Below are 26,804 nucleotides of genomic sequence, written 5' to 3' on the forward strand. Positions count from 1 at the left end.
CTCCAGGATCCCCCCACCCCCCCCCCCCCACCAACCCCCAACATCTGACACCGAGCACAGAAAACCGGCCTCACACACACACTTTGTATTCTAAAAGATAACCTGCCTGGCCTCAACCCCGTATCGCCGAAGCCCCGTTGAGCCAAAGCCCTCCAACTCTGTCTCCCTCTGCTCAATGGCCCACTCTGTAAATCTGTCTTTTTAAACTCTTCCCGCTGTCCTCAGTGGCCGACCTCCACGGGCTCGAGCAGTCGTGCCCCGATCAAACCAGTGAAGAAACAGTGGAGGGAGGGGCAACAACTTACCGCAGGAATGCGTGGTGAAGAAAATCCAGAGGCAGTGTTGGCTTAGAATGAGGGAGAGGAGCAAGAGAGAGTGGGGAATCTTTAAACAGGGATATGGGGCCGGCCAGAGTCAGATGGGATGGGAGAGGGGACCGAACACGGGGAGGTGGGATCAAACATACAATCCACTTACAAATGAGATGTTGCAATTCCAAGCAACACACAGGCAAAATGCTGGAGGAACTCAGCAGGGCAGGCAGCATCTGTGTTCAGGCGCGAACAGTCCGAAACGCCGACTATTCTCCCTTTTCCATTGCTGCTGCCCGGCCTGCATATGCTCCGTTCCTCCAGCATTTTGCGTGTGCTCGCCAGGGTCCGACCGGAGGGTGATGGGCTGAACCGGGCAGAAGCCATCCATGTGGACCCGCTCCCTCCATGTCAATCAGACATAGATGACCCCGCCCTCCTTCATACGTCACTCCAGCGATACCCGCTCTCATTTGCGCCGCTGGTTGGCCCGCCCGTCGGCTTGAATACTGCTGCTCCTATTGGCCTCGCTGCTTCGTCACGTCACTCGGCCGCTGTCCCCGCCCCTTTCTCATCGGCGTCAGCGGCGGAAGAGGAGCACGCGAGCAATGGCGGCCGGGCCGACGGTGCGCATCCACCCGGTGGTTCTGTGCTCGATCGCCGACAGCAGCGAGCGGCGCAGTGAGGAGGCTCGGAGGGGCATCGGCACCCTGCTGGGTGAGGGAGCGCCGCCGGGGATGGGGGAGCGGGGAGGTGGATAGCCTGCTGGGTGAGGGAGCGCCGCCGGGGATGGGGGAGCGGGGAGGTGATAGCCTGCTGGGTGAGGGAGCGCCGCCGGGGATGGGGGAGCGGGGAGGTGATAGCCTGCTGGGTGAGGGAGCGCCGCCAGGGATGGGGGAGCGGGGAGGTGATAGCCTGCTGGGGTGAGGGAGCGCCGCCGGGGATGGGGGAGCGGGGAGGTGGATAGCCTGCTGGGTGAGGGAGCGCCGCCGGGGAGAGGGGAGGTGGATAGTCTGCTGGGTGAGGGAGCGCCGCCGGGGATGGGGGAGCGGGGAGGTGATAGCCTGCTGGGTGAGGGAGCGCCGCCTGGGATGGGGGAGCGGGGAGGTGGATAGCCTGCTGGGTGAGGGAGCGCCGCCGGGGATGGGGGAGCGGGGAGGTGGATAGCCTGCTGGGTGAGGGAGCGCCGCCGGGGATGGGGGAGCGGGGAGGTGGATAGCCTGCTGGGTGAGGGAGCGCCGCTGGGGAGAGGGGAGGTGGATAGTCTGCTGGGTGAGGGAGCGCCGCCGGGGATGGGGGAGCGGGGAGGTGATAGCCTGCTGGGTGAGGGAGCGCCGCCTGGGATGGGGGAGCGGGGAGGTGATAGCCTGCTGGGTGAGGGAGCGCCGCCTGGGATGGGGGAGCGGGGAGGTGATAGCCTGCTGGGTGAGGGAGCGCCGCCTGGGATGGGGGAGCGGGGAGGTGGATAGCCTGCTGGGTGAGGGAGCGCCGCCGGGGATGGGGGAGCGGGGAGGTGGATAGCCTGCTGGGTGAGGGAGCGCCGCCGGGGAGAGGGGAGAGGGGAGGTGGATAGTCTGCTGGGTGAGGGAGCGCCGCCGGGGATGGGGGGGAGCGGGGAGGTGATAGCCTGCTGGGGTGGGGGGGCAGGGAGAGACATCTTGCTGGGTGAGGGAGCGCCTTCTGGGCTGGGGTGGTGGTGAAGGAGAGGCATCCTGCTGGGTAAAAGGGTGCACCCCTGGGGGGGGGGGAGAGTGTGACTGGTAGTGTGCTGGGTGAGGGAAGGATAAATGAAATCCCCTTCTGGTTGCTTCGCTCTCTGGGTCCAGCTCCCCTCGTAACCGCACACACTCCTCCGCTGCACACTTACTGCCCGTGCCAGGTCCTTGTGCTTGTCCAGTGGCCAAGGAGAGTGGGCCCAGCGGCACACCAGAGGCCTCCGGTCGGAGAGCAGCCACAGTGTGTTCATGCTGACCCCATCTTATGCCAGGCGCTATTTACCTGCATCGGGACCGTAGCCCTCCGTGACCCGTCTCGTACACGTTCCTATCTCAATTGCATCCAAATGAACCTGCATTCGCTGGCAGCTCGTTCCACTCTCCTGAGTGAAGAAGTTCCCCTTAAAAATCTCCCCATTAACCCATGACCTATAGATCCAGACTCGCCCAACGGAGGGTTAAATTCCTGAGCCTGCACCTACCCCATCTATAGCCCTCATAATTTTGTATACTTTTGTAGAATCTGGTCTCGTTCTCCTGCGCTCCGGGGAACAAATAAAAATAATTACTCTATTGATCCCGAGTCGGAACTTCCTTCGTTACAGCAGCAACAAGAAACACCCTGGTTTCCTGGGCTGCATAAGTCTAGGGAGGACAATCTCCAGCCCCGCCAAACTCGTGAGATTGAGGTGTGCTTGACCCCACCCCAAACTTTGGTTTGTGTGGATGCTGTGTCAGTTGTTACCCTGTCACAAATTAATGCCACGAAATAACAGACAGTACACTGCATACGATTAAAGGAATTCTATTCCTGAATCTTAACTGAAGGGTTCGTAAAGAATAACAAAAAGAAAAGGGCCCATTCTAATCAAACAGTCAAATATGCTCAAGTTGGAGCTCACCTTGAACTTCTCTGTCAGTCACGCGCTGGGCCCTCGGTTCACGTGAAAGGCCACACCACCTTCCGAATGTCACTCCAATCCGTCTCAAATAAACGGGTCTCCACCGACCGTATGCTATAACCGGTTCTCTGAAGTATCTTCTCTCTTCATCTCCTCTCGAACAAAAGCCTAAGACCAACCTTATTGTCCCTCCCCAAGAAACAGACAGACTTTATTCTCCCCTCTCCCCTTCCCTCCACCCCACTCTTTCCCATCCTGTCCCTCCCTTCTCCAATGTTCCCATCCCTCCCCTCCATTAAAATCTTGACGTGGTCGCTGATCAGGTGCGGTTGGGGTGTGTGTGGTGATTTCTGATCACCTCATTCTCGGAAGGATGTGGAAGCTTTAGAAATGGTGCGGAGTAGATTTACCAGGATGCTGCCTGGATTAGGGAGCTTGTCTTATGAGGAATGTTTGAGGGAGCTAGAGTTTTCCTCTTTGCGTTGATGGACAGACAGACAGACATACGTTATTTATCCCGAGGGAAATTGGGTTTCGTTACAGCCGCACCAACCAAGAATTGTATAGAAATATAGCCATATAAAACCATAAATAATGAATTAATAAATTAATCATGCCAAGTGGAAATAAGTCCAGGACCAGACTATTGGCTCAGGGTGTCTGACACTCCGAGGGAGGAGTTGTAAAGTTTGATGGCCACAGGTAGGAATGACTTCCTATGACGCTCAGTGTTACATCTCAGTGGAATGAGTCTCTGGCTGAACGTACTTCTGTGCCTAACCAGTACATTATGGAGTGGATGGGAGTCATTGTCCAAGATGGCATGCAACTTGGTCAGCATCCTCTTTTCAGACACCACCGTCAGAGAGTCCAGTTCCACCCCCACAACATCACTGGCCTTACGAATGAGTTTGTTGATTCTGTTGGTGTCTGCTACCCTCAGCCTGCTGCCCCAGCACACAACAGCAAACACGATAGCACTGGCCACCACAGCCTCGTAGAACATCCTCAGCATCGTCCGGCAGATGTTAAAGGACCTCAGTCTCCTCAGAAAATAGAGACGGCTCTGACCCTTGTAGACAGTCTCAGTGTTCTTTGACCAGTCTAGTTTATTGTCAATTCGTATCCCCAGGTATTTGTAATCCTCCACCATGTCCACACTGACCCCTTGGATGGAAACAGGGGTCACCGGTGCCTTAGCCCTCCTCAGGTCCACCACCATCTCCTTAGTCTTTTTCATATTAAGCTGCAGATGATTCTGCTCACACCATGTGACAAAGTTTCCCACCGTAGTCCTGTACTCAGCCTCATCTCCCTTGCTGATGCATCCAACTATGGCAGAGTCATCAGAAAACTTCTGAAGATGGCAAGACTCTGTGTTGTAGCTGAAGTCCGAGGTGCAGATGGTGAAGAGAAAGGGAGACAGGACAGTCCCCTGTGGAGCCCCAGTGCTGCTGACCACTCTGTCTGACACACAGTGTTGCAAGCGCACGTACTGTGGTCTGCCAGTCAGATAATCAATAATCCATGACACCAGGGAAGCATCCACCTGCATCACTGTCAGCTTCTCACCCAGCAGAGCAGGGCGGATGGTGTTGAACGCACTGGAGAAGTCAAAAAACATGACCCTCACAGTGCTCGCCGGCTTGTCCAGGTGGGCGTAGACACGGTTCAGCAGGTAGACGATGGCATCCTCAACTCCTAGTCAGGGCTGATAAGCTAACTAGAGAGGATTTAAGTGTGGCCTAACCATAGGCCGGAGCTGCTCCAGAACAAGTCTTTCCAGGGTCTTCATGATGTGGGAGGTCAATGCCACCGGTCTGTAGTCATTGGAGCCACTGGGGCACAGCGTACTCGGTACAGGGACGAGGCAGGACGTCTTCCACAGCACAGGTACCCTCTGGAGACTCAGGCTCAGGTTGAAGACATGGTGAAGTACTCCACATAGCTGGGGGGCACAGGCTTTGAGCACCCTGGGGCTGACACCATCCGGGCCTGCAGCCTTGCTTGGGTGGAGACGTTTCAGCTGTCTTCTCAGCTGTGAAGCCCACCGTGGTGGTTTCAGGTGTGGGAGGGGTGTAGTCATGAGAGCAAGGTGGGGGGCTGTGAGGAGGGGTAGGAGGGGAGAGTGGTGTATGTGTTGGTTGGGGGCTGACAACAGATGAATTGTGTGGGGGATGGGCAGGGGCCACAGTGTCAAATCTGTTGGAAAACAGGTTAAGCTTGTTGGCCCTGTCCACACTGCCTTCAGCTCCTCTGTTGCTAGTTTGCCGGAACCCAGTGATGGTCCTCATCCCACTCCAGACCTCTCTCATGCTGTTCTGCTGGAGTTTCCACTCAAGCTTCCTCCCATACCTGTCTTTAGCCTCCCTGATCTTGGCTTTCAGGTCCCTCTGTATTGTCCTCAGCTCCTCCCTATTTCCATCTCTAAACGCCCTCTTTTTAGCGTTTCGGATGTCCTTGATGTCCTTTGTTACCCATGGCTTGTTATTTGAATATCAAAGGACAGTTCTTGCCGGAACATTGCAGCCCACTCAGAAGTTGATGTAACCAGTGATGCACTCTGTGATCCCATCAATGTCCTCTCCATGTGGCTCACAGAGGGCCTGCCAGTCTGTCACCTCAAAACAATCCTGGGGTGCCTGATAAGCCTCCCCCGACCATTTCCTCACTGACCTCGAGGTTGTCGGTTTACTCTTCACCAGAGGCACGTAGCAGGGTTTGAGATGCACCAGGTTGTGATCTGACCTTCCCAGTGGGGGGAGGGGAGAGGAGCTGTAAGCACCCTGAACGTTAGCTTACATCAAGTCCAGGATCCTCTCCCCTCTGGTTGTGCAGCTCACATACTGCGTGAAGTTGGGCAGTGTTCTAGCCATGGTTGAAGTCCCTCGAGATGGTAATGACCTCCCGCTGACTGGATGGCACATATTCCACATCGTCCCTCATCTTCAACAATAACCCAGACAGGCCGAAAGCAGAACAGACCCTCTTACAGAGCGGTGAAACGAATTACCTACAGCATCACAGTAAAGATGTGAACCAGGGCATTACACACACTTAACAGTGTGCAGGCGTAACTAATAATAACATGTACAGAATAACAATGTACACAGTAGTTTACCAATGTGCAACAGTAATGTACAAAATAATAACACGGAGACTATTGTACTATGACGTGTGTCCTCCTATCACACAGAGATGACCTGTTGTATATGTTTGTTGCATTTGGTAGGAAAGATTTCCCGTAACGATCCTTGTGACAGTGGAACGGAATGAGCCTGCTCGGAAGGGTGCTTTGCTGCTTGTTCAGTTGGCCGTGGAGAGGATGTGTCAGCTTGTCCATAATGGATAACAGTTTGTTTAGTGACCTCCCCTCCACCACTAACTTGAAACAGTCCTCACCTATTCAACTTTGCCCTTTCACTTGGAGCACAACACAGCACGAGAACAGGCCACTCAGCCCGCGGTGCTGTGCTGAACTCATTAAACCGGTAATTAACTGGCTAACTAAACGAATCCCCTTCTGCATGCACCATGCCCAAATCCCTCCATTCGCTGTGCAGTCAGAACCTCTATCGTCTCTGTCTCCATCACCACACTTGGCAGTGCGTTCCGGGTGCCTACCCCTCACTGTGTTTAAATAAAAAAACTTGCCCTGTGCATCTCCTTTGAACGTACATCCTCTGACCTCTGGTAGTAGACATTGTGGACCGAGGGTGTGTTGGGGGGGGGGGGGGGGGGAGGTGAATGCCATCTTGACTACTCAGTCTGATCATAATCTGATAAACCTCTATCGGATTTCCCCTCAGACACTTCCGCTCTGGAGAAAACAATGCAAGTTTGTCCCATCTCTCCTGTAGCAGATAACATCTGATTCAGACAGCACCCTGGTGTACCTTCTCTGCCTTACTAGTGTCTTGTAAAGGCTCCTTGCTTTTCTATACTACTCCCCTTGAGAAATAAATGCCAACATTGCATTTGCCTTCTTTGCCACAGACTCAACCTGTTAATTAACCTTCTGGGAGTCCCAAGTCCTTTTGCACCTCTGATGTTTGAACATTCTCCTCATTTAGTTAAAAGTCTGCACTATTGTGCCTTTTACCAAAATGCATCATCATACATTTGCCCATTCTTCCAGTTTGTCGGTTCTGCTGCAATCACCTTGCTTCATCAGAACTACTTACCCCTCCACCTATCTATCACCTGTAAGCTTTGTCACAAAGCCATCATTCCATCAACTAAATCATTGGCAAACAATGTGAAAAAGCAGCGGTTGATAATACTGACCTCTGAGGAACACCATTAGTCACCGGCAGCCAACTAGGAAAGGCCCCCTTTCGTCCCACTCACTGCCTCCTGCCTGTCAGCCTTTCCGGTCTCCATGCCAGTATCTTTCCTGTAACTCCATAGGATTTTATCTTGTTAGGCAGCCTCATATGTGGCACTTCATCAAACGCCTTCTGAAAATCCAAGTAAATGACATCCACTACCTCCCCTTTGTCCACCCTGCTTGTTACTTCCTTGTAAAACTCTTAACAGATTTGTCAAGCAAGATTTACCTTAATAGACTTTGACTTATTTTATCATTAGTACTGCCAAACCTCATCCTTAATAGTAGACTCCCAACACTTTCCCAATCACTGAGGTGAGGCTAACCGGCCTATAATTTCCTTTCTTTTGCCTTCCTCCCTTCTTAAAGAGTGGACTGACATTTGCCAGTCCTCCGGGACCGTGCCAGAATCAAGTGATTATTAAAAGATCACGACCAATGCATCCGTTGTCTCTTCAGCAACCTCTCTCAGGACTCTGGGATGTTGTCCATCTGGTCCAGGGGAATTACCACGTTAAGACCTTTGGGTTTGCCTAGCACTTCTCCCTTTGTAATAGCAATGGCCCCCACTCCCGCTCCCTGACACTCACAGACCACTGACACACTGCTGGTGTCTCCCTTGGTGAAGACAGATGCAAAGTGCCCGTTAATTCTGCCTGCCATTTCTTCATCCCCCATCACTACCTCACCAGCATCATTTCCAGTGGTCCAAAATCAACTCTCACCTCCCTTTCACTCTTTATGTAACTGGGGGAGAAAAAACTTCTGGTATCCTGCTTCATGTTATTGGCAAGTCTGCCCTCATATTTCACCTTTTCCATTATAGCTTTTTATATGCTCTGGCACCTCTCGTAGAGCAGTAATTTGTGGTCTTTTTCCATGACTATATCAAACTTTACAGAACTTCAGTCACTGTATTGCAGCCAGAAGTGTTTGACGCTGGGCGGGGTGATTACGGGATCGGTGCTGCGGGGATCTGGGGGGTGTGCGGAGTGGGTGGCCAGGTGAGTGAAACCAGGGTTATTGTGGATAGCCCGCCCGCCTGGCCTGCTTCAGGAACAGCGACTCACTCCTGTCCTTCTCCTCCTCCAGGCACCGTTGATAAGCAGACGGTCGAGATCACCAACTGCTTTTCTGTCCCCCACAATGAGTCAGAGGATGAGGTAAGCTGGCCACCGTCATCCCTTTGCGAGCTTGTTGCCCAGGGTGCGGGGGTGCGATGAGGTTGTGAGACAGGTTCATCATCATGAGTGCCAGTCCCTACTGTAGTGATAGCCACTGCGTAACATCGGACAGATAGCATTCCCAGGAAAAACAGAAATTAAACAGTATCATCCCAGAGCAGATCCCGGCGGAACACTGCTGGTCACCGTCCCCGGGCACAACACACCCCATCTGTTACCATGCTCTGCCTTCAGTGGGCGCCAATTCCAAATGCACACAGCCAACTTCCCTGGATCCCGTCCCTTCCTGATTTTGTGAAACACCTTTACTGAAATCCATAGACATCACATTCACCGCTCTACCTTCACCAATGTGAAACACCTTTACTGAAATCCATATACCTTGTCCACCGCTCTACCTTCACCAATGTGAAACAACTTTACTGAAATCCATATATATCATGTCCACCGCTCTACCTTCACCAATGTGAAACACCTTTACTGAAATCTATAGACACCACATCCACTGCTCTACCTTCACCAATATAAAACACCTTTACTGAAATCCATATATACCATGTCAACCGCACTACCTCCATCAATGTGAAACACCTTTACTAAAAACTATAGACATCACGTCCACCGCTCTACCTTCACCAATGTGAAACACCTTTACAGAAATGCATATATACCATGTCCACCATTCTACCTTCACCAATGTGAAAAACCTTTACTGAAATCCATATATACCATGTCCACCGCTCTACCTTCACCAATGTGAAACACCTTTACTGAAATGCATAAATACCATGTCCACAGCTGTACCTTCATCAATGTGAAACACCTTTACTGAAATCCATATATACCATGTCCACCACTCTCCCTTCACCAATGTGAAACACATTTACTGAAATCCATATATATCATGTTCACAACTCTACCTTCACCAATGTGAAAAGCCTTTAATGAAATCCATAGACATCACGTCCACCGCTCTATCTTCACCAATGTGAAACTCCTTCAGTGAAATCCATATATACTATGTCCACCGCTCTACCTTCACCAATGTGAAACACCTTTCCTGAAATCTACAGACACCATGTCCACCACTCTACCTTCACCAATATAAAACACCTTTACTGAAATCCATTTATACTATGTTCACCGCTCTACCTTCACCAGTGTGAAACACCTTTACTGAAAACCATATATACCATGTCAACCGCTCTACCTCCATCAATGTGAAACACCTTTACTAAAAACTATAGACATCATGTCCACCGCTCTACCTTCACCAATGTGAAACACCTTTACAGAAATGCATATATACCACGTCCACTGCTGTACCTTCATCAATGTGAATCAACTTTACTGAAATCTATAGACATCACGTCCACCGCTCTACCTTCACCAACGTGAAACACCTTTAGTGAAAACTATAATCACGTCCACCGTTCTACCTTCACCAATGTGAAAAACCTTTACTGAAATCCATATATACTATGTCCACCGCTCTCCATTCACCAATGTGAAACACCATTTTTGAAATCTATAGACACCACGTCCACCACTCTACCTTCACCAATGTGAAACACCTTTACTGAAATCTATAGACACCACATCCACCACTCTACCTTCACCAATGTGAAACTCCTTTACTGAAATCCATATATACCATGTCCACCACTCTACCTTCACCAATGTGAAACAACATTACTGAAATCTATAGACACCACGTCGTCCGCTCTACCTTCACCAATGTGAAACTCCTTTAGTGAAATCCATATATACTATGTCCACCGCTCTCCCTTCACCAATGTGAAACACCTTTACTGAAATCCCTATATACTATGTCCACCACTCTATCTTCACCAATGTGAAACACCTTTCCTGAAATCTACAGACACCATATCCACCACTCTACCTTCACCAATCTGAAACACCTTTACTGAAATCTACAGACACCATGTCCACCACTCTACCTTCACCAATATAAAACACCTTTACTGAAATCCATTTATACTATGTTCACCGCTCTACCTTCACCAGTGTGAAACACCTTTACTGAAAACCATATATACCATGTCAACCGCTCTACCTCCATCAATGTGAAACACCATTACTGAAATCCATAGACATCACGTCCACAGCTCTATCTTCACCAATGTGAAACACCTTTACTGAAAACTATAGACACCACGTCCACCGCTCTATCTTCACCAATTTAAACACCTTTACTGAAATCCATATATACTATGTCCACCACTCTATCTTCACCAATGTGAAACACCTTTACTGAAATCCATATATACTATGTCCACCACTCTATCTTCACCAATGTGAAACACCTTTACTGAAATCTATAGACACCACGTCCACCGCTCTACCTTAACCAATGTGAAACTCCTTTACCGAAATTCATATATACCATGTCCACTGCTCGACCTACATCAATGTGAAACACCTTTAGTGAAAACTATAGTCATCACGTCCACCACTCCACCTTCACCAATGTGAAACTACTTTAGTGAAATCCATATATACTATGTCCACCGCTCTCCCTTCACCAATGTGAAACATTACTGAAATCTATAGACACCACGTCGTCCGCTCTACCTTCACCAATGTGAAACTACTTTAGTGAAATCTATATATACTATGTCCACCGCTCTCCCTTCACCAATGTGAAACAACATTACTGAAATCTATAGACACCACGTCGTCCGCTCTACCTTCACCAATGTGAAACTCCTTTAGTGAAATCCATATATACTATATCCACCGCTCTCCCTTCACCAATGTGAAACACCTTTACTGAAATCCATATATATATCATGTCCACAACTCTACCTTCACCAATGTGAAACTCCTTTACTGAAATCCCTATATACTATGTCCACCAATCTACCTTCACCAATGTGAAACACCTTTACTGAAATCCATATATATCATGTCCACAACTCTACCTTCACCAATGTGAAACTCCTTTACTGAAATCCATATATACTATATCCATCACTCTACCTTCACCAATGTGAAACAACATTACTGAAATCTATAGACACCACGTCGTCCGCTCTAGCTTCACCAATGTGAAACTCCTTTAGTGAAAACTATAGACACCACGTCCACTGCTCTACCTTCACCAATGTGAAACACCATTATGAAATGTATAGACACCACGTCGTCCGCTCTACCTTCACCAATGTGAAACACCATTACTGAAATCCATAGACATCACGTCCACCGCTCTATCTTCACCAATGTGAAACACCTTTACTGAAAACTATAGACACCACGTCCACCGCTCTATCTTCACCAATTTAAACACCTTTACTGAAATCCATATATACTATGTCCACCACTCTATCTTCACCAATGTGAAACACCTTTACTGAAATCCATATATACTATGTCCACCACTCTATCTTCGCCAATGTGAAACACCTTTACTGAAATCCATATATACTATGTCCACCACTCTATCTTCAAAAATGTGAAACACCTTTACTGAAATCCATATATACTATGTCCACCACTCTATCTTCACCAATGTGAAACACCTTTACTGAAATCCATATATACTATGTCCACCACTCTATCTTCGCCAATGTGAAACACCTTTACTGAAATCCATATATACTATGTCCACCACTCTATCTTCACCAATGTGAAACACCTTTACTGAAATCCATATATACTATGTCCACCACTCTATCTTCACCAATGTGAAACACCTTTACTGAAATCCATATATACTATGTCCACCACTCTATCTTCACCAATGTGAAACACCTTTACTGAAATCCATATATACTATGTCCACCACTCTACCTTCATCAATGTGAAACACCTTTACTGAAATCCATAAATATCATGTCCACAACTCTACCTTCACCAATGTGAAACATCTTTAATGAAATCCATAGACATCACGTCCACTGCTCTATCTTCACCAATGTGAAACACCTTTAGTGAAATCCATATGTACTATGTCCACCTCTCTACCTTCCCCAATGTGAAACAACATTACTGAAATGTATAGACACCACGTCGTCCGCTCTACCTTCACCAATGTGAAACTCCTTGAGTGAAATCCATATATACTATGTCCACCACTCTACCTTCACCAATGTGAAACTCCTTGAGTGAAATCCATATATACTATGTCCACCGCTCACCCTCCACCAATGTGAAACACCTTGAGTGAAAAGTATAAACATCATGTCCACTGCTCTACTTTCACCAATGTGAAACACCTTTAGTGAAAACTATATACACCATGTCCACCGCTCTACCTTCACCAATTTAAACACCTTTACTGAAATCCATATATACCATGTCCACCGCTCTACCTTCACCAATGTGAAACACCTTTACTGAAATCCATATATACTATGTCCACCACTCTATCTTCACCAATGTGAAACACCTTTACTGAAATCTATAGACACCACGTCCACCGCTCTACCTTAACCAATGTGAAACTCCTTTACCGAAATTCATATATACCATGTCCACTGCTCGACCTACATCAATGTGAAACACCTTTAGTGAAAACTATAGTCATCACGTCCACCACTCCACCTTCACCAATGTGAAACTACTTTAGTGAAATCCATATATACTATGTCCACCGCTCTCCCTTCACCAATGTGAAACATTACTGAAATCTATAGACACCACGTCGTCCGCTCTACCTTCACCAATGTGAAACTACTTTAGTGAAATCTATATATACTATGTCCACCACTCTATCTTCACCAATGTGAAACACCTTTACTGAAAACTATAGACACCACGTCCACCGCTCTCCCTTCACCAATGTGAAACAACATTACTGAAATCTATAGACACCACGTCGTCCGCTCTACCTTCACCAATGTGAAACTCCTTTAGTGAAATCCATATATACTATATCCACCGCTCTCCCTTCACCAATGTGAAACACCTTTACTGAAATCCATATATATATCATGTCCACAACTCTACCTTCACCAATGTGAAACTCCTTTACTGAAATCCCTATATACTATGTCCACCAATCTACCTTCACCAATGTGAAACACCTTTACTGAAATCCCTATATACTATGTCCACCACTCTACCTTCACCAATGTGAAACACCTTTACTGAAATCCACATATATCATGTCCACAACTCTACCTTCAACAATGTGAAACTCCTTTACTGAAATCCATATATACCATGTCCATCACTCTACCTTCACCAATGTGAAACAACATTACTGAAATCTATAGACACCACGTCGTCCGCTCTAGCTTCACCAATGTGAAACTCCTTTAGTGAAAACTATAGACACCACGTCCACTGCTCTACCTTCACCAATATAAAACACCTTTAATGAAATCCATATATACTATGTTCCCTGCTCTACCTTCACCAATATAAAACACCTTTACTGAAATCCATATATGCTATGTTCTCTGCTCTACCTTCACCAATGTGAAACACCTGTACTGAAATCCATAGACTCCACATCAAACACTCTACCTTCACCAATGTGAAACACCTTTACTGAAATCTATAGACACCATGTCCACCGCTCTTCCTTCACCATTGTGAAACACCTGTACTGAAATCCATAGACTCCACGTCCACACTCTACCTTCAGTAATATAAAACACCTTTACTGAAATACATATATACCATGTCCACCACTCTACCTTCACCAATGTGAAACACCTTTACTGAAATCCATATATATCATGTCCACAACTCTACCTTCACCAATGTGAAACTCCTTTACTGAAATCCATATATACCATGTCCACCACTCTACCTTCACCAATGTGAAACAACATTACTGAAATCTATAGACACCACGTCGTCCGCTCTACCTTCACCAATGTGAAACTCCTTTAGTGAAATCCATATATACTATGTCCACCGCTCTCCCTTCACCATTGTGAAACACCTGTACTGAAATCCATAGACTCCACGTCCACACTCTACCTTCAGTAATATAAAACACCTTTACTGAAATACATATATACCATGTCCACCACTCTACCTTCACCAATGTGAAACATCTTTACTGAAATCCCTATATACTATGTCCACCACTCTATCTTCACCAATGTGAAACACCTTTCCTGAAATCTACAGACACCATATCCACCACTCTACCTTCACCAATCTGAAACACCTTTACTGAAATCTACAGACACCATGTCCACCACTCTACACCAATATAAAACACCTTTACTGAAATCCATTTATACTATGTTCACCGCTCTACCTTCACCAGTGTGAAACACCTTTACTGAAAACCATATATACCATGTCAACCGCTCTACCTCCATCAATGTGAAACACCATTACTGAAATCCATAGACATCACGTCCACAGCTCTATCTTCACCAATGTGAAACACCTTTACTGAAATCCATATATACTATGTCCACCACTCTATCTTCACCAATGTGAAACACCTTTACTGAAATCCATATATACTATGTCCACCACTCTATCTTCACCAATGTGAAACACCTTTACTGAAATCTATAGACACCACGTCCACCGCTCTACCTTAACCAATGTGAAACTCCTTTACCGAAATTCATATATACCATGTCCACTGCTCGACCTACATCAATGTGAAACACCTTTAGTGAAAACTATAGTCATCACGTCCACCACTCCACCTTCACCAATGTGAAACTACTTTAGTGAAATCCATATATACTATGTCCACCGCTCTCCCTTCACCAATGTGAAACATTACTGAAATCTATAGACACCACGTCGTCCGCACTACCTTCACCAATGTGAAACTACTTTAGCGAAATCTATATATACTATGTCCACCGCTCTCCCTTCACCAATGTGAAACAACATTACTGAAATCTATAGACACCACGTCGTCCGCTCTACCTTCACCAATGTGAAACTCCTTTAGTGAAATCCATATATACTATATCCACCGCTCTCCCTTCACCAATGTGAAACACCTTTACTGAAATCCATATATATATCATGTCCACAACTCTACCTTCACCAATGTGAAACTCCTTTACTGAAATCCCTATATACTATGTCCACCAATCTACCTTCACCAATGTGAAACACCTTTATTGAAATCCCTATATACTATGTCCACCACTCTACCTTCACCAATGTGAAACACCTTTACTGAAATCCATATATATCATGTCCACAACTCTACCTTCACCAATGTGAAACTCCTTTACTGAAATCCATATATACCATGTCCATCACTCTACCTTCACCAATGTGAAACAACATTACTGAAATCTATAGACACCACGTCGTCCGCTCTAGCTTCACCAATGTGAAACTCCTTTAGTGAAAACTATAGACACCACGTCCACTGCTCTACCTTCACCAATGTGAAACACCATTATGAAATGTATAGACACCACGTCGTCCGCTCTACCTTCACCAATGTGAAACACCATTACTGATATCCATAGACATCACGTCCACCGCTCTATCTTCACCAATGTGAAACACCTTTACTGAAAACTATAGACACCACGTCCACCGCTCTATCTTCACCAATTTAAACACCTTTACTGAAATCCATATATGCCATGTCCACCACTCTACCTTCACCAATGTGAAACACCTTTACTGAAAACTATAGACACCACGTCCACCGCTCTATCTTCACCAATTTAAACACCTTTACTGAAATCCATATATACTATGTCCACCACTCTATCTTCACCAATGTGAAACACCTTTACTGAAATCCATATATACTATGTCCACCACTCTATCTTCACCAATGTGAAACACCTTTACTGAAATCCATATATACTATGTCCACCACTCTATCTTCGCCAATGTGAAACACCTTTACTGAAATCCATATATACTATGTCCACCACTCTATCTTCACCAATGTGAAACACCTTTACTGAAATCCATATATACTATGTCCACCACTCTATCTTCACCAATGTGAAACACCTTTACTGAAATCCATATATACTATGTCCACCACTCTATCTTCACCAATGTGAAACACCTTTACTGAAATCCATATATACTATGTCCACCACTCTACCTTCATCAATGTGAAACACCTTTACTGAAATCCATAAATATCATGTCCACAACTCTACCTTCACCAATGTGAAACATCTTTAATGAAATCCATAGACATCACGTCCACTGCTCTATCTTCACCAATGTGAAACACCTTTAGTGAAATCCATATGTACTATGTCCACCTCTCTACCTTCCCCAATGTGAAACAACATTACTGAAATGTATAGACACCACGTCGTCCGCTCTACCTTCACCAATGTGAAACTCCTTGAGTGAAATCCATATATACTAAGTCCACCGCTCACCCTCCACCAATGTGAAACACCTTGAGTGAAAAGTATAAACATCATGTCCACTGCTCTACTTTCACCAATGTGAAACACCCTTAGTGAAAACTATATACACCATGTCCACCGCTCTACCTTCACCAATTTAAACACCTTTACTGAAATCCATATATACCATGTCCACCGCTCTACCTTCACCAATGTGAAACACCTTTACTGAAATCTATAGACACCACGTCCACCGCTCTACCTTAACCAATGTGAAACTCCTTTACCGAAATTCATATATACCATGTCCACTGCTCGACCTACATCAATGTGAAACACCTTTAGTGAAAACTATAGTCATCACGTCCACCACTCCACCTTCACCAATGTGAAACTACTTTAGTGAAATCCATATATACTATGTCCACCGCTCTCCCTTCACCAATGTGAAACAACATTACTGAAATCTATAGACACCACGTCGTCCGCTCTACCTTCACCAATGTGAAACTCCTTTAGTGAAATCCATATATACTATATCCACCGCTCTCCCTTCACCAATGTAAAACACCTTTACTGAAATCCATATATATATCATGTCCACAACTCTACCTTCACCAATGTGAAACTCCTTTACTGAAATCCCTATATACTATGTCCACCAATCTACCTTCACCAATGTGAAACACCTTTACTGAAATCCCTATATACTATGTCCACCACTCTACCTTCACCAATGTGAAACACCTTTACTGAAATCCACATATATCATGTCCACAACTCTACCTTCACCAATGTGAAACTCCTTTACTGAAATCCATATATACCATGTCCATCACTCTACCTTCACCAATGTGAAACAACATTACTGAAATCTATAGACACCACGTCGTCCGCTCTAGCTTCACCAATGTGAAACTCCTTTAGTGAAAGCTATAGACACCACGTCCACTGCTCTACCTTCACCAATGTGAAACACTTTTACTGAAATCTAGACACCACGTCCACTGCTCTACCTTCACCAATATAAAACACCTTTAATGAAATCCATATATACTATGTTCCCTGCTCTACCTTTACCAATGTGAAGCACCTTTACTGAAATCCATATATACCATGTCCACAACTCTACCTTCACCAATGTGAAACACCTTTACTGAAATCCATATATACCATGTCCACCGCTCTACCTTCACCAATTTAAACACCTTTACTGAAATCCATATATACCATGGCCACCACTCTAGCTTCACCAATGTGAAACACCATTATGAAATGTATAGACACCACGTCGTCCGCTCTACCTTCACCAATGTGAAACACCATTACTGAAATCCATAGACATCACGTCCACCGCTCTATCTTCACCAATGTGAAACACCTTTACTGAAAACTATAGACACCACGTCCACCGCTCTATCTTCACCAATTTAAACACCTTTACTGAAATCCATATATGCCATGTCCACCACTCTACCTTCACCAATGTGAAACACCTTTACTGAAAACTATAGACACCACGTCCACCGCTCTATCTTCACCAATTTAAACACCTTTACTGAAATCCATATATACTATGTCCACCACTCTATCTTCACCAATGTGAAACACCTTTACTGAAATCCATATATACTATGTCCACCACTCTATCTTCACCAATGTGAAACACCTTTTCTGAAATCCATATATACTATGTCCACCACTCTATCTTCACCAATGTGAAACACCTTTACTGAAATCCATATATACTATGTCCACCACTCTACCTTCATCAATGTGAAACACCTTTACTGAAATCCATAAATATCATGTCCACAACTCTACCTTCACCAATGTGAAACATCTTTAATGAAATCCATAGACATCACGTCCACTGCTCTATCTTCACCAATGTGAAACACCTTTAGTGAAATCCATATGTACTATGTCCACCACTCTACCTTCACCAATGTGAAACTCCTTGAGTGAAATCCATATATACTATGTCCACCGCTCACCCTCCACCAATGTGAAACACCTTGAGTGAAAAGTATAAACATCATGTCCACTGCTCTACCTTCACCAATGTGAAACTCCTTTACTGAAATCCATATATACCATGTCCATCACTCTACCTTCACCAATGTGAAACAACATTACTGAAATCTATAGACACCACGTCGTCCGCTCTAGCTTCACCAATGTGAAACTCCTTTAGTGAAAGCTATAGACACCACGTCCACTGCTCTACCTTCACCAATGTGAAACACTTTTACTGAAATCTAGACACCACGTCCACTGCTCTACCTTCACCAATATAAAACACCTTTAATGAAATCCATATATACTATGTTCCCTGCTCTACCTTTACCAATGTGAAGCACCTTTACTGAAATCCATATATACCATGTCCACAACTCTACCTTCACCAATGTGAAACACCTTTACTGAAATCCATATATACCATGTCCACCGCTCTACCTTCACCAATTTAAACACCTTTACTGAAATCCATATATACCATGGCCACCACTCTAGCTTCACCAATGTGAAACACCATTATGAAATGTATAGACACCACGTCGTCCGCTCTACCTTCACCAATGTGAAACACCATTACTGAAATCCATAGACATCACGTCCACCGCTCTATCTTCACCAATGTGAAACACCTTTACTGAAAACTATAGACACCACGTCCACCGCTCTATCTTCACCAATTTAAACACCTTTACTGAAATCCATATATGCCATGTCCACCACTCTACCTTCACCAATGTGAAACACCTTTACTGAAAACTATAGACACCACGTCCACCGCTCTATCTTCACCGATTTAAACACCTTTACTGAAATCCATATATACTATGTCCACCACTCTATCTTCACCAATGTGAAACACCTTTACTGAAATCCATATATACTATGTCCACCACTCTATCTTCACCAATGTGAAACACCTTTTCTGAAATCCATATATACTATGTCCACCACTCTATCTTCACCAATGTGAAACACCTTTACTGAAATCCATATATACTATGTCCACCACTCTACCTTCATCAATGTGAAACACCTTTACTGAAATCCATAAATATCATGTCCACAACTCTACCTTCACCAATGTGAAACATCTTTAATGAAATCCATAGACATCACGTCCACTGCTCTATCTTCACCAATGTGAAACACCTTTAGTGAAATCCATATGTACTATGTCCACCACTCTACCTTCACCAATGTGAAACTCCTTGAGTGAAATCCATATATACTATGTCCACCGCTCACCCTCCACCAATGTGAAACACCTTGAGTGAAAAGTATAAACATCATGTCCACTGCTCTACTTTCACCAATGTGAACCACCTTTAGTAAAAACTATAGACACCAGGTCCACCGCTCTACCTTCACCAATATAAAACACCTTTACTGAAATCCATATATACCATGTCCACCGCTCTACCTTCACCAATGTGAAACAGCTTTAATGAAATCCATAGACATCACGTCCACCGCTCTACCTTCACCAATGTGAAACTCCTTTAGTGAAATCCATATATACTATGTCCACTGCTCTCCCTTAAGCAAGGTGAAACACCATTACAGAAATCCATATATACCATGTCCACCACTCTACCTTCACCAATGTGAAACACCATTACAGAAATCCATATATACCATGTCCACACTCTACCTTCAGCAATATAAAACACCTTTAGTGAAATCCATATATACTATGTCCACTGCTCTCCCTTCAGCAAGGTGAAACAGCATTACAGAAATCCATATATACCATGTCCACCACTCTACCTTCACCAATGTGAAACACCTTTACTGAAATGCATATATACCATGTCCACTGCTCTATCTTCATCAATGTGAAACATCTTTAGTGAAAACTATAGAAATCACGTCCACTGCTCTACCTTCACCAATTTAAACACCTTTACTGAAATCCACATATACCATGTCCACCACTCTACCTTCACCAATGTGAAGCTCCTTTACTGAAATACATAGACACCACGTTCACCATTCTACCTTGACCAATGTGAAACACCTTTACTGAAATCCATATATACCATGTCCACACTCTACCTTCAGCAATATAAAACACCTTTAGTGAAATCCATATATACCATGTCCACCACTCTCCCTTCACCAATGTGAAACAGAGTTGCTGAAATCTATAGACATCACGTCCGCCGCTCTGCCTTCACCAGTGTGAAACAACTTTACTGAAATCCATATATATCATGTCCACTGCTCTACCTTCACCAGTGTGAAACACCTTTACTGAAATCCACATATACCATGTCCACCGCTCTACCTTCACCAATGTGAAACACCCTTAATGAAATCCATGGACACCATGTCCACCGCTCTACCTTCACCAATGTGAAACACCTTTACTGAAATCTATAGACACCACATCCACCGCTCTACCTTCACCAATGTGAAACACCTTTACTGAAATCCATAAATATCATGTCCACCACTCTCCCTTCACCAATGTGAAACACCTTTACTGAAATCCATATATACCATGTCCACACTCTACCTTCAGCAATATAAAACACCTTTAGTGAAATCCATATATACCATGTCCACCACTCTCCCTTCACCAATGTGAAACAGAGTTGCTGAAATCTATAGACATCACGTCCGCCGCTCTGCCTTCACCAGTGTGAAACAACTTTAGTGAAATCCATATATACTATGTCCACCACTCTACCTTCACCAATGTGAAACTCCTTTACTAAAATCCATAGACATCACATTCACCGCTCTACCTTCACCAATGTGAAACACCTTTACTGAAATCCACATATACCATGTCCACCACTCTACCTTCACCAATGTGAAACACATTTACTGAAATCCACATATACCATGTCCACCGCTCTACCTTCACCAATGTGAAACACTCTTAATGAAATCCATGGAGACCATGTCCACCGCTCTACCTTCATCAATGTGCTTTGTGAAATGCCTTAAGTGAAAAAAAGCACAAGGTGTTCTGCAACAAAATATCTTTGGGTGAGATATGCTGTGGGAAGTGAGGGAGGAGATTGTTTAGCCTCTGGCGATGATCTCTGCGGCATCAATAGGGACAGGAGATTTAACGGAGGATTGGAGGGTTGCAAATGTTGTTCCCTTGTTTCAGAAAGGGAGTAGAGATAACCCAGGAAATTATGGAGCTTTGACCGTGACTTCAGTGATTTGTAGGTTGATGGAGAAGATCCTGAGAGGGAGGATTTATGAACATTTGGAGAGGTATAGTATGATTAGGAATAGTCAGCATGGCTTTATCAAGGGCAGGTCGTGCCTTACGAGCCTGATTTGAATTCTTTGAGGATGTAACAAAACACATTGATGGTAGAGCAGTGGATGTATTGCATATGGATTTCAGCAAGGCATTTGATAAGGTTCCCCATGCGAGACTTATTGGGAAAGTAAAGAGGCATGGGCTCCAAGGGACATTGCTTTGTGGATCCAGAATTAGCTTGCCGACAGAAGGCAAAGAGCGGTTGTAGACGGGGTGGTGGCCCGGGGTGTTCTGCAGGGATCTGTTCTGGGACCCCTCCTCATTGTGATTTTTATAAATGACCTGGACAAGGAAGTGGAGGGATGGGTTAGTAAGTTTGCTGATGACACAAAGGTCGGAGGTGTTGTGGATCGTGTGGACGACTGTCAGAGGTTACAGCCGGACATTGATAGGATGCAAAACTGGGCTGAGAAGTGGCAGATGGAGTTTAACCCAGATAAGTGTGAAGTGGTTAATTTTGGTAGGTCAAATATGATGGCAGAATATAGTATTAATGGTAAGACTCTTGGTGTGGAGGATTAGAGGGATCTTCGGGTCCGAGTCGATAGGACGCTCAAAGCTGCTGCGCAGGCTGACTCTGTGGTTAAGAAGGTGTATGGTGTGTTGGCCTTCATCAATTGTGGGATTGAATTTAGGAGCCGAGAGGTCATGTTGCAGCTATATAGGACCCTGCTCAGACCCCACTTGGAGTACTGTGATCAGTTCTGGTCACCTCACTACAGGGAGGATGTGGATACTGAAGAGAGAGTGCAGAGGAGGTGTAATGAGAATAGGTTGAGTGAACTCGGCCTTTTCACCTTGAAGCGACGGAGGATCAGAGGTGACCTGATAGAGATGTACAAGATGATGAAAGGCATTGATCGTGTGGATAGTCAGAGGCTTTTTCCCCAGGGCTGAAATGGCTAACAGGAGAGGGCACATTTGCTAGGTGCTTGGAAGTAGGTACCGAGGGAATGTCTGGTAAGTTTTTTTTATGCAGAGTGGTGAGTGCGTGGAATGGGCTGCCAGTGACGGTGGTGGAGGCGGATACAAAAGGGTCTTTTAAGAGACTCTTAGATAGGTACATGGACCTAAGAAAAATAGAGGGCAATGTGGCAGGGAAATTCGAGGCAGTCTCTACAGCAGGTTACATAGTCGGCACAACATTGTGGGCCGAAGGGCCTGTAATGAGCTGTAGGTTTCTGTGTTTGATGAATGGCATCCACAGAGCCTGATCTCCAGATCATCCAGGCTGTCTGGGATTACCTGGAGGGACAGAAGCAGGCAGGCAAGGTGTGCAGTGCGTCTGTAGGGCGACTGGAACAACCTGCTGGGCGAGTTTCCTTTAAAACTACAGGACAGTGCTCCTCAGAGACTTGCTGCAGCTTTAAAGCCTGGTTACACCAAATACTGATTTGATTCAGGTTCTTTCATTGCTGCTTACTACTCTTTGTAGTCATTTTTTGATATTTAGAAACTTTTACACGTGCTTCTGAATTTTATGCAGTCCTGTTTGTCTATGGTAATAAACCTGAATGTGTGTGACTCTCAGAGCGTTTGAGGTAGAACGATACCGGAATTCAGCATAAATGGCAAACTCTCACAGCTGAGACCCGTGCAGGGTGTGGAAACCCCAGGCCGAGCTGAGAAACGCTAAACCGTCTGTCTCTCTTTCGCTCCCCAGGTGGCCGTCGACATGGAATTTGCTAAGAATATGTATGAGCTGCATCGTAAGGTTGCTCCCAATGAAGTGATTGTCGGCTGGTGAGTGGAACACAATGGACTGACGTGTTTGGTCATGATCTGTGGCCCTATAAAGGCCCCTCGGATGTCTTTGTACATGTGTGTCCCAGAGGTTAGTGTCCAGATCTCCCCCTGAGAGACACCGGTCAGTGTATAGATCTCCCCCGAGAGACACCGGTCAGTGTACAGATCTCCCCCTGAGAGAGAGGGACTGAGAGACACCGGTCAGTGTACAGATATCCCCAGAGAGAGAGGGACTGAGAGACACCGGTCAGTGTACAGATCTCCCCCTGAGAGAGAGGGACTGAGAGACACCGGTCAGTGTACAGATCTCCCCCTGAGAGAGAGGGACTGAGACACCAGTCAGTGTACAGAGCTCCCCCTGAGAGAGAGGGACTGAGAGACACCGGTCAGTGTACAGATATCCCCCAGAGAGAGAGGGACTGAGAGACACCGGTCAGTGTACAGATCTCCCCCGAGAGACACCGGTCAGTGTACAGATCTCCCCCTGAGAGAGAGGGACTGAGAGACACCGGTCAGTGTACAGATCTCCCCCTGAGAGAGAGGGACTGAGACACCAGTCAGTGTACAGAGCTCCCCCCGAGAGAGAGGGACTGAGAGACACCGGTCAGAGTACAGATCTCCCCCTGAGAGAGAGGGACTGAGAGACCCGGTCAGTGTACAGATCTCCCCCTGAGAGAGAGGGACTGAGAGACACCGGTCAGTGTACAGATCTCCCCCCGAGAGAGATGGACTGAGAGACACCGGTCAGTGTACAGATCTCCCCCTGAGAGAGAGGGACAGAGAGACACCGGTCAGTGTACACATCTCCCCCTGAGAGAGAGGGACTGAGAGACACCGGTCAGTGTACAGATCTCCCCCCGAGAGAGAGGGACTGAGAGACACCGGTCAGTGTACAGATATCCCCAGAGAGAGAGGGACTGAGAGACACCGGTCAGTGTACAGATCTCCCCCTGAGAGAGAGGGACAGAGAGACACCGGTCAGTGTACAGATATTCCCCTGAGAGAGAGGGACTGAGAGACACCGGTCAGTGTACAGACATCCCCTGAGAGAGAGGGACTGAGAGACACCGGTCAGTGTACAGATATCCCCCTGAGAGACACCGGTCAGTGTACAGATCTCTCCCGAGAGACACCGGTCAGTGTACAGATCTCCCCCTGAGAGAGAGGGACAGAGAGACACCGGTCAGTGTACAGATATCCCCAGAGAGAGGGGGGGGGGACTGAGAGATCCGGTCAGTGTACAGATACCCCTGAGAGAGAGGGACTGAGAGACACCGGTCAGTGTACACATCTCCCCCTGAGAGAGAGGGACTGAGAGACACCGGTCAGTGTACAGATCTCCCCCCGAGAGAGAGGGACTGAGAGACACCGGTCAGTGTACAGATATCCCCAGAGAGAGAGGGACTGAGAGACACCGGTCAGTGTACAGATCTCCCCCTGAGAGAGAGGGACAGAGAGACACCGGTCAGTGTACAGATATTCCCCTGAGAGAGAGGGACTGAGAGACACCGGTCAGTGTACAGATCTCCCCCCGAGAGAGAGGGACTGAGAGACACCGGTCAGTGTACAGATATCCCCAGAGAGAGAGGGACTGAGAGACACCGGTCAGTGTACAGATCTCCCCCTGAGAGAGAGGGACAGAGAGACACCGGTCAGTGTACAGATATTCCCCTGAGAGAGAGGGACTGAGAGACACCGGTCAGTGTACAGACATCCCCTGAGAGAGAGGGACTGAGAGACACCGGTCAGTGTACAGATCTCCCCCCGAGAGAGAGGGACTGAGAGACACCGGTCAGTGTACAGATCTCCCCCTGAGAGAGAGGGACAGAGAGACACCGGTCAGTGTACAGATATTCCCCTGAGAGAGAGGGACTGAGAGACACCGGTCAGTGTACAGATCTCCCCTGAGAGACACCGGTCAGTGTACAGATCTCCCCTGAGAGAGAGGGACTGAGAGACACCGGTCAGTGTACAGATACCCCAGAGAGAGAGGGACTGAGAGACACCGGTCAGTGTACAGATATCCCCTGAGAGAGAGGGACTGAGAGACTCCGGTCAGTGTACAGATATTCCCTGAGAGAGAGGGACTGAGAGACACACAGGTCAGTGTACAGATCTCCCCCCGAGAGAGAGGGACTGAGAGACACCGGTCAGTGTACAGATATCCCCAGAGAGAGAGGGACTGAGAGACACCGGTCAGTGTACAGATCTCCCCCTGAGAGAGAGGGACAGAGAGACACCGGTCAGTGTACAGATATCCCCCTGAGAGACACCGGTCAGTGTACAGATACCCCTGAGAGAGAGGGACTGATAGATAGATAGATACTTTATTCATCCCCATGGGGAAATTCAACTTTTTTCCAATGTCCCATACACTTGTTGTAGCAAAACTAATTACATACAATACTTAACTCAGTAAAAAATATGATATGCATCTAAATCACTATCTCAAAAAGCATTAATAATAGCTTTTAAAAAGTTCTTAAGTCCTGGCGGTAGAATTGTAAAGCCTAATGGCATTGGGGAGTATTGACCTCTTCATCCCGTCTGAGGAGCATTGCATCGATAGTAACCTGTCGCTGAAACTGCTTCTCTGTCTCTGGATGGTGCTATGTAGAGGATGTTCAGAGTTTTCCATAATTGACGGTAGCCTACTCAGCGCCCTTCGCTCAGCTACCGATGTTAAACTCTCCGTCAGTGTCAGTGTCCAGATATCCCCCTGAGAGAGAGGGACAGAGAGACACCGGTCAGTGTCCAGATATCCCCCTGAGAGAGAGGGACTGAGAGACACCGGTCAGTGTACAGATCTCCCCTGAGAGACACCGCGGTGTCAGTGTACAGATCTCCCCCTGAGAGAGAGGGACTGAGAGACACCGGTCAGTGTACAGATCTCCCTTGCAGGCCTTCTCAATCAGTGGTCCGTGGACCCTTTGATTAATGGTAGAGGCCCATGGCATGAAAAAGTTTGGGAACCCTCGCCTTAGTGGGAGAGGGCCTGAGAAACTCTGGGAATG

General features: G+C 46.4%; 1 protein-coding gene across 1 annotated transcript in view; it reads left to right on the plus strand.

Moving 5' to 3' along the window:
- The first annotated feature begins 868 nt into the window (after positions 1 to 868).
- eif3f (eukaryotic translation initiation factor 3, subunit F) overlaps positions 869 to 26,804 on the plus strand; it is a 38,772-nt gene continuing 12,836 nt past the window's right edge. The window contains exons 1-3 of the mRNA XM_073037002.1: positions 869 to 1,028; positions 8,351 to 8,421; positions 23,708 to 23,787. Of these exons, the coding sequence (XP_072893103.1) occupies positions 920 to 1,028; positions 8,351 to 8,421; positions 23,708 to 23,787 (260 nt within the window). The 5' untranslated portion in view covers positions 869 to 919. The remainder of the gene's footprint in view (positions 1,029 to 8,350; positions 8,422 to 23,707; positions 23,788 to 26,804) is intronic.

The sequence above is a fragment of the Hemitrygon akajei genome, unplaced genomic scaffold (assembly GCF_048418815.1).
Source record: "Hemitrygon akajei unplaced genomic scaffold, sHemAka1.3 Scf000072, whole genome shotgun sequence".
NCBI lineage: Eukaryota > Metazoa > Chordata > Chondrichthyes > Myliobatiformes > Dasyatidae > Hemitrygon > Hemitrygon akajei.